Source organism: Ictalurus furcatus, chromosome 1 (assembly GCF_023375685.1).
Source record: "Ictalurus furcatus strain D&B chromosome 1, Billie_1.0, whole genome shotgun sequence".
Taxonomy (NCBI): Eukaryota; Metazoa; Chordata; class Actinopteri; order Siluriformes; family Ictaluridae; genus Ictalurus; species Ictalurus furcatus.
This window is the reverse complement of record NC_071255.1, coordinates 17,915,352-17,925,189: the sequence shown is the minus strand read 5'-3', so window position 1 is coordinate 17,925,189 and position 9,838 is coordinate 17,915,352. Positions and strand designations below refer to the sequence as shown.

Genomic DNA, 9,838 nt, shown 5'->3' with positions numbered 1-9,838 from the left:
TCACTCTCAGATAAAAGTAAATGGATCATGCCTCTAATAGTTCAGGAAGACAGATTGCTCATTAAACCATCTGAATGTTATAAAAAGGAGGTGATTAATTTTTTTCTTCTTCTTCTTTTGAATATATTACGGCATCCAAAAGAAGTTTGTCTCACTTTATTCATTATGACAACTGTGAGAGTACTTGTCAAATCATTGTAATGATTTTATAGTGACATAGAATTAAGACATGCACCAGCTACCCCATGCCCTTAGCTTCTCTCCTGATGCTGATAGCCAACAGGGGGCGACTCTCACAGCAGCAAGTACTTGCCTGTCGTAGCACAGGTAACGGTGCAAATTAGTAAGTGAAACAGTGTGTAAGTGCAGTGGCCCTTACTTATCTCTAACAACCTGGCACCATTACATGCTACTTGATCAACCTGACCATTGATTGCGTCTGCCTGATCCAATGCCAGCCTGCTGCTCTGCACAGGATAGAGAGGAGGAAAGAGGGTGTTCAGCTTGGCGGGGGAAGTAATAAGGAGGTGTTGTTGGGCTAGTGATCGATGGGTTTTATCAGCTGGAACACACAGATAGCCCTCACCCCCCACTCATAATCCTGGAGCTTTCCTCTCTCTACTCCCCTCTCATAGGATTTAGCAACAGCTCGAAGGATTAGACTAGCAATGCTTCCCTGTGTAAGCCATCCCAGTCGAGGGGAGGGAGATTACATGAATAATGTTGGGGTTTGATGTTAATAGAAACCCCTAATAAGTCTTTTTTTTTCTTCCTCTCAGCACATTTCCATGCTTCTTAATGTACAGAGGAATACACAAAGGGCTCTTTTTTTATGCTTTGCTCAGCTGGCGGTGCACAGTACCAGCAGCCGAGTAATAATCCGAGTTGCTTTTACTCATAATGGCTGATTTGATTCTGTCATGAGCTTTCATTAAAGACATTTCCTCAAGTCACAGATATAGAACCCCTGGTGAATTGAATGTGTTTTTGTTATTTTTTTTTCACGTGTTCGTCATCATCATTTTTTTGGTAGGGGGGAAAAAAAGTGTTGACGGAAATCCCCTTTGAAAAAAAAGGCACATCACATGCATAACAAGGTTCTCATAATTAGTGATTTTACATGAATGTGAAACTAAAAAGGATTGTTTGTCTTCAGACACTCTGAACTTTCTTCACATAGCCGCATCGTTCACCCGAAATAATATGCTGAACTTTCTAGTGTATTTGCTTCTATTTTATCTGCTATAAAGTTAACTGCAGGCCATTTCTCTTCTATTTACAAAATATTTTGTTATGTTTGACTATATGATTTATGCCCTATGGGACGCACACAGTGGATTGTCAGGTTTTATTTTCTACCCCGTGAATCAAGTATATATAAATAATATTTTTCAGAAGAATTGAAACCATTGGTGGTTTGTAAAGAGCACATGATTGTGCACCGCCCATACAACGTATTCTGCAAGTATAGCGCTCAGCTTCTGGGATATTATCATGTCACCCACAAGGCTTAACAGTGCAATAATTATCTTTTCCCACCATCATTGTGTTTTTAATATTTGAACAACTAGGCACAAATACATTTTGTTAATTCCACTCGATTTGATACAGACATTGGTGGAGGATGCTGGGGGAGAATCACTTACTCACAGAGTGCTTGGAATCATGAAGATTAGATATCAGTATTAAATGCTGAGCATTCACTGAGCGTTAGAACATAAATGTATAAATTTTCTGTATAAATGCAACCTGCCACTTACCTTTTTTGTAGCGGGGAAAACCGAGTTAGCTTTTTCCTGAATTAACACTACACATTCAATGTAGTCAGCAACATCTCTTGGCTGAAATTTATATTCGTATTAAGTCACTCTGCTTGGCCATGGCTTTCATATATCAATATAAAGCTCTGAATTTGTTATGGCTGATGCACTCATAAAGCAAAATTTAAAGTGACTTGAGCCACAACCCATGCTACTGTACTGTACAAAAATGCACTATTTCACAGTAATACATTTCCCACATTTGCTTCATTATTATCACAGAAGCTGTGAAATCACATCCATACAAATATTACTGGATGTATTGCAGTGTATCTTTTGGTCAATACTTTACAACCGTGCAATGCTGTTGTGTGCTTAGTGAGCAAGAGTGTGCAATAGGAGCTGTTGACTGTTTGCCAGTGAGGGTTATCAGAGATAATGACTCCTGCTCTTGAGTGTGAGAGGGGGATCAGGGTGTGTGCATGTGGGAGTGTGTGTTCTCTATGAGAGAGGGACACAGTGTTTATCAGTGGCGCTGAGAGGTAAAAGCCTCCTCTCACTAATCACTCGCATGTCAATCCCAGCAGGCCTCATTCCAGCCCTGCACTTACCTCCAGGGTCAGGGGATGGAGAGGTTGATCGCCATGACAACAGCATGCTAGCCCATCAAACTGCGACGTTTTAAACTGTGGCACAAGTTGATAGCGTCACATTTCATGAAACGAGAAGGCCAGCCTGTAGAAGTATGCCCCGATTTGCATACGGTTAAAGAGATCGTGGGGGGAAAAGAAATCTTAAGTGGTAATACTGCAGTGGATTATGTTCAAGGCGTGTGTAATAGGCCCGATCAATGAAACGCATCAGGCACAAACAACCAAACAAATAGCGGTACTTCCTCTACTTATAATCTCATTCCTCTTTCTCTCGTTATCTCCATCTTTCTCTCTCATCCTGTCTCTCATGCTCAGAGCTGCGTGAACCTGGAGAACAATTTTGATGACATCAAACACACGACACTGAGCGAGCGCGGAGCACTTCGGGAAGCCATGAGGTAAGGCACGGGTCGCCATGGCAACAATCACAGATGTGGCAAAGAGGAAGAGCATGGGCGCGTGCGCGTGGGGTGGAGGCTAGTCATTTTTCATTACCGGCTGAACAAATGAGTTTATTGCCGCCGTTTAGCCGGCATTTCCGAGATCTTTATATGTTGGGGGAGGAGTCTTCCCTCAGGGCTGTGTGACCGCTTCATGGCCACCTGTGGTGAGTTGCAACCTGGCACTGTGAAATCACTTAAAATGGGCCTTAAATACTCAGTAGTTATCACGCTGGGGTAGGCCTTTTGTTGTCTGCACAATTTGGACATCTTGTACATTTCATTTTTCTCCTGCTTGATAACCACCTTGGTTCTTTTCCACAGAGCAGTTCTAACAAGCACGAGTGATTTGTTTGAACTTCATATAAATGAAGTCGTAAGTAGAAAAGATCTGACTTACCCTGAGCCCCTTGACCTTGTGTAGGGAAGGAAAATCTTACAAATTTGCCATCTCAGTACAGTATAACCTTGTTTTCTTTGGTTTAGCAAGCATTGTCAAGCTCATTGTTAATAGAGAACCTATTAGAATGGCATGTTTTCAAACCAAGCAGTGTGTTAAATGTGAAATTTCATCTACTTTCATCTCCTTGATCTGCATCACAAATAGAATTATGGAGTGCGGTGGGAAGATGACCAAGAATCCTTAGTGTGCAGTAGCTGTTGCGAAATCTGCTTTAATCTTCTTAACTTCATTAAGGAAAGATAGAGGAGGATTACAGAGAACTGCATGTAAATGAGCATAATTCCTAGTGAAATTTAAACAGCTCAGAGATAAATACATCATCAGGGAGGCACAAACAGCATCAAAATATCAATTAATTGAATTTTCTTTATGAAGAATTGTGTTTAGGAAGAATAGGCTAGCGTGAGCTAATTGGCTACAGTGGATATATAAAGCTGATACACCCCTGTTAAAATGGCAAGTTTTTGTGCTTAAAAGAAATGCAACCAAGATAAATCATGTCAGAACATTTCCCACCATCAATGTGACATTTGACAATGTAAAAAAATTAAATGAAAACAATCAGAATCATTCTAGGGAAAAATAAAAAACAGTTACACTAACCTTGCTGGTTGAATAAGTGTGTACATCCTTTTATAATCGGGGATGTGGGTGTGTTCAGGATGAACCAATAACATTCATTCTTGTTCAATAGTCATTCTCAAACAGCTGTCATCAATGAAATTATTCTGATTAACCCCAAATAAAGACCAGCTGTTTCTGTAGGATTCATTTGACATCCTCTTGGTTTGAATGCTGAAGCCATGGCCTGCATAGAGCTTATAAAGCCTGTACACGGGCTCACTGTTGAAAGGAATCTGTCACGTCAGGGATTTGAAACAGATGCAAATGCAGACCATAAGAGAAACGTTTAATAAAGTATCCAACAAAGCACAACACAAGACTTACATGGAACAAAGACATAATGTGATAAATGGAGACAGAATAAGCAACCCAAGACAACTCGTTCAGTGGAGAATGTGACTATATATACACACCAGTGCTAATGAGCTAAACGTGAAACGGATTAATTGAGACATGTGACTTGGTGCAGTGGCTGATGGGAAACGTCGTTTCTAGTTCTTCTCCAATCAGGAGAGGGGTACAATTTTTTTTTTCCAAAACATTAAATGTACCATGGAACCCAGTGAAGGCCATCAACAAGTGGAGAAAATGGAGCACCCCAATGACATCACCAAGAACAGGAAGTCCCTCCAAAAGGACAAGACAAAAAAACAGGGAAGTTGCCAAGAGACCTATGGCAACATTGAAGGAACTGCAGGAATATCTAACAAGTACTGATTACTCTCTGTATGTGACAACAATCTCTCATATTTCACAAAAACCTGCCATTTTAACAAGGGTGTGTAGACATTTTATATCCACTGTAAAGCTATATTAAAGATTATGACAGCCCGTGTACATACACACACATGTTTGTCTTACTGTTCTTATGAGGACATTCCACTGGCAAAACTGTTTATGCAGCTAATTAACGATTTGCCTACACACACACAAAGTCCAACTTTGACATCTGTCTTTATAATGCAATCTGTCTCACTAACAAACACAAGGCGTGCAGTATTCAGAGGTCTGCACATAAGTGTGGACAAAGACATAGAGATTTAGCCAAATGATCAACATATAAACATAAAAAAATAAAATAACAAATGACAAAAGATAAACAAATTAACAAAAAAAAACCCCAAACTCATTAAGTATATATACAGTAATTAGAAAACATGTATGTCCTTTACCTATTCTTTTGGTATCATTTCTACATTTGTTTATTTTATTGTGTTTTTTTTTTTTTTTTTTTTTTTGTGGTTTTTGACCTCTGGGCCATGGCCCCCCAGTGGACGGTTGTGGTATTGTGTGTGTGTGTGTGTGTGTGTGGCCCGGCCCTGTGTGTGCACAGTTTGCATGTTCTCCCTGTGCTGCGGGGGTTTCCTCCGGGTACTCTGGTTTCCTCCCCCAGCCCAAAGACATGCATGGTAGGCGGATTGGCATTTCCAAAATGTCCGTAGTGTATGAATGAGTGCATGAAGGGATGTATGAATCACTGCGCCCTGGGGCCATCTTCAGTTGTCTTGACTCAGTCCTGATACTGGATCATGGTGGTCACCGGGAAGTAAGAGTGAGGCCAATGCTGCGCAAGTCTTCCTCACTATAATCCAATTCACGCGCAAGTCGAGTCCCAGTTTGTGTTCTCCATAATGGAGGGAGAAATGGAAACTTCGGTCTTCGTCGAAATCGACGGACGAACTCCTGTGTGTGTGTGCGCATGTATGCATGTGTGTGTTTTAATTGTAAAATAATTGCAATTTTTTTTGGTAATTAAATATGACTTTTAATTAAGTATGATAAAAAAAACCCACCTAAAACATTATAATGCTGGATCTGTTGAGTGATATTCATGGGTACATCGGAAATCTTTGGTATATTTTTGGTGAAGTGTGATAAGTTTTGTTAAGAATTGATTGAGCAGCCCTTTCTCTAATCAATGTGAAGTTTTGTGATCTGTATCGTAGCATGTATAGGCATATGTTCTCTCGCAGCCATGCCAGCATTTGTACCTGCTCTTAAAAAAAAAAAAGTTCATGTTCATATCCAAGAGAATATATCTGAAAGATTATTGGTTGATGTAATAGGTGTAGTGCCCCAGCAACTGTTAGATTACATGTAAATAAAATTAGCATTATTTTCTGTTTTTTTTTATTTATTTTTTTTTCCCCAAGAAATTGTGCAACCCAAATATCAACCCTGTCAAACCTTAGCAAATATTTATATTGACATTTTCCACATAAAATCTGTTATCCATTAATGCCATGTAATACCAAAATATGGCTGGTCTCAAAACAATCTGTCAGCCAAAGTCTTTACACCGATGAGTAAAAAAAAATCAAGACAAGCATTTCAGCCAAGAGTCTGATACTGATGAACCAACATGAATAAGAAACACGGTGATGCTTAACTGTTTATCTTAGGGGCAAAGAAAAACCACAATGAACAAATAAGGAAATACATAAATATAAGAAGAAAATATTTAAAAATAAATATAAATAGAATAACAAGAATAAATAAATACAAAATATAAAAAAATGCATAAATATAGAAATTAATTTAAAAGAGATATAAATATAACAAAACAAATCTATTTTGCACTGTCTTTTAAATAGTTGCATTAATAACATCTAAACAATTAATTAACATCTAAACAATGAATTTGTTCAGAGGTTATTTATTTATTTATTTATTTTATTTTTTAAATTCTGGTACAGTAGATCTGGTGCTGCATACTGCTATAACACTGCAACTACAATGTAGTGCATTTATGTAATTCAGTCGGAAAGATACTGTAGAACTGAGAATATTGAGAGTTACGCTATGTGGAATATAATGTTTTGAACACCAGTCATCCCGTTCACACTTCTGCTCAGCATGAGGTGTAATGATTTATTTTTATCCATGGTTTGTGTGTTCCAGTTAACGTGTGGTGATTAAAACAGAAAGAGACAAGAAAGAGAAAATGTGTGGCAACTAGCCTGTGATTAAGCATGTAATGTGCTGTTGTCATGGCAAGGCTGTATGTCTTGTTCAGACTGGGAGGTAGAGGAGATTGGCAGAGATGGAGAAGGTTAGTCTACTCATTTGTATTTGTTTCAGGTTGTTCCGCCTGTAACTGTGCGGATATGAGTCTGTGACATGACTTTAATTGCCAGAGTTAACAAGGTTAGCTACACTTCGCCAATTTCATGCTACACTCATATCCTGCACATTCGGAATGAATATCCGTAAACTTTCACCCAAAGGCACATGGTGGAGAATAAATTTGGCCAATCGCTTTAATTATCTACTGACTACAGTGAGGGGGGGCAGTGTTGCTTCTCTCTCTGTTTGTCGACCTTGTTTCCCTCATTTCAGTCGTGTTTGACTGAAGATACAAAAGTGCACCATTTCAATAACTACTACTACTACAGTACTACTACTACTACTACTACTAATAATAATAATAGGTATTGTTATCATTATTATTATTATTATTATGTGAAAACAATGATTAAATTCCTGAAAGGAATTCTTTTATTGCAATGCACATACATTTGGACTAATGATATAAGGGCCGATCAATTCCATTGTTCAAACACACCACCACATGGTTATTTTCATATCATAAACTAACCTTGAGTATGGGCATGTAGATTTGAATATTTCCAGTGTAATTGAGTATTTGATAAGCTGAAGTTCGGAATAAAAGCAGAATATCATGAGGTTTGGCAGAAGGTTGAGCAGATGTGGTGGGCCTGTAGCATCATTATGGGAATTATGAAGAGATGGCACTGCCTCACAGGACTCTGGTTGAAGACACTGAGAGAAAGAGAACCAAAACATGTTAACTGAAACAGTCTCTTTCATGTATTAGTGCTAGGATTTAAATAGAGGGGTTTCCTGAGGGAAGCTGAGGCAGTGATACAGGCTATAGGCCTGAGGGGGCCGTGACACATACTCATCTTCTCCATCCATCCATTACCTGTACCGCTTATCCTACACAGGGTCACATGGGGCCAGGTGGGGGGACAGCCTGGACATGACAGGGCACACCCAGTCAGCCTGGGGGAGGAAACCTTAGTCCCCGGAGGAAACCCTCGAAGCACGAGGAGAACGTGCAAACTCCACGCACACAGGTGTAATATATATGAATTTGTTACTGAATTTTTACCAACATGTTCCGTAGGTACATTATACATGTGGTGTGTGAAAACAAACTCCTAACGTTAGTGGGTCTGTCATTCACTTGTAATACTTTTGAATTTGAAGTGTTTTTTTTTCTTTATTGATATCTAGGAACAATAAAATCATATTTTTTGTAATGTTTGTCATTCAAATTCTAATGCTAGGTATTTTGGTGCTAAGAAGCATTCAAAAGCTGGAACACACAAGGTTAGTGTCATTTGTACTATAGTATACTTTTAGGGACAGGAGCTAATAAATTCTGTGCAGTGCTTCTCTGCTCTGGCCCCTGCAGCGTTACATACTCTCGCTTTCTCTCTGAGCATTGCATGGGCTGCAGTTACAATTTCTCACTGAAGGTCAGTCAGCGCTCCCTAAATGAAAGCTCATGATGCACATACGTGTGTAGCCACAGTCATCTGTTTGTGCCTTGATTCACTCTGATTGTACAATGGGCTGTGTGGCGGCCATCGTTAACCTCGGTGCTATTGCTCGGTGGGCGATGGGCTCACCAGGGGAATACAGTGCCCTTAAATCCTCCCCACACCACATTCAATAGATATAAAACATTGCAATTGAATTTCAAAAGGCCAGGACCTTGGGAGCACTTTTAGTGACCTTTGCCATTGTAGGTGATCAGTCATATTTATCCCCAACCCCAACACAGAAATCAAGGCTAAAACCTTGCATTCAAAATGCCAGGTGATTCTGTTCAGAATCTCATTTTTTTAAAAATATTACTTATAAAGTAAGAAACATATTAGGCATATATGTTTTATTCAGGGGCGGACTTTACCATTAGGCAAAGGTCGGCAATCAGTTGCCACGAGCTAACAAGGGCCCCCAAAACGCTGCATAAACATATGGTTAAAAATATTTCATTTAAAATTTTCGCTAATTAATTATGTTTTTCTAAAAATCCGTAGTCTAAAATGCCATCAGAATCTCTCTCTCACTCTCGCGCTTTCTCTCTCTCTTTCACTCTCTCTCACTCGCTCTCTCTCTCTCTTTCACTCTCTCTCTCTCTTATTCTCTCATACTCTCTCACGCTCTCTCTCACTCTCTCTCTCACTCTCTCTCTTACTCTCTCTCACTTTCTCATTCTCTCTCTTTCTCTCTTATTCTCTCTGTCACTCTCTCTCACTCTCTCTCTCTCACTCTCACTCTCATACACATAGACATGCTCTTTCAAATATACACTTTTTCATCCACACACACACACACACACACACACACACACACACACACACACACACAACACACACACTCTCATATGTATACACCCCTCCTCTCCTCCTCCTCATTCCCTCCTAAAGCTCTGCCGACCTGCTCCCAAGAGAAACCCTGGATTCTGCAGACATGATCATAGGAGAGTTTAATGTCACATGATAGTGTGCCATTCAGATGTGGATTCATGTTCAGTGCTACTTCAAATAAATATGTTTAAATATGTTTACCACAATTTAGAAAAAAAGTTAAATATTTGAATAAGCTGCTGTCCTACTGTACCATACAGTTAGGTATTGTTTGCTCTTGGTTAGTGGTCATAGTGAAATAGACTTATTTATTAATATAGGCCTAATATCAAGATTCATTTCATAATATTAATATTAGAAAATACAATTGATGATGATGATGATGATGATTATTATTATAGTAGTCGTAGTAGTAGTGGTCTATTTTTGGGGGTAAAATGATTAGATGTGGATTGATGTTAGTGTTAAAATAAAAAGTTTCAATCCTGATTGAGGA

The 9,838-nt window shown here is 39.1% G+C and overlaps 1 protein-coding gene across 1 annotated transcript in view; it reads left to right on the top strand.

The window, feature by feature from the left end:
• The window catches only part of dpyda.1 (dihydropyrimidine dehydrogenase a, tandem duplicate 1), a 152,168-nt gene that overhangs the window by 27,481 nt on the left and 114,849 nt on the right, over positions 1-9,838 (top strand). The window contains exon 3 of the mRNA XM_053630367.1: positions 2,729-2,811. Within this exon, the coding sequence (XP_053486342.1) occupies positions 2,729-2,811 (83 nt within the window). The remainder of the gene's footprint in view (positions 1-2,728; positions 2,812-9,838) is intronic.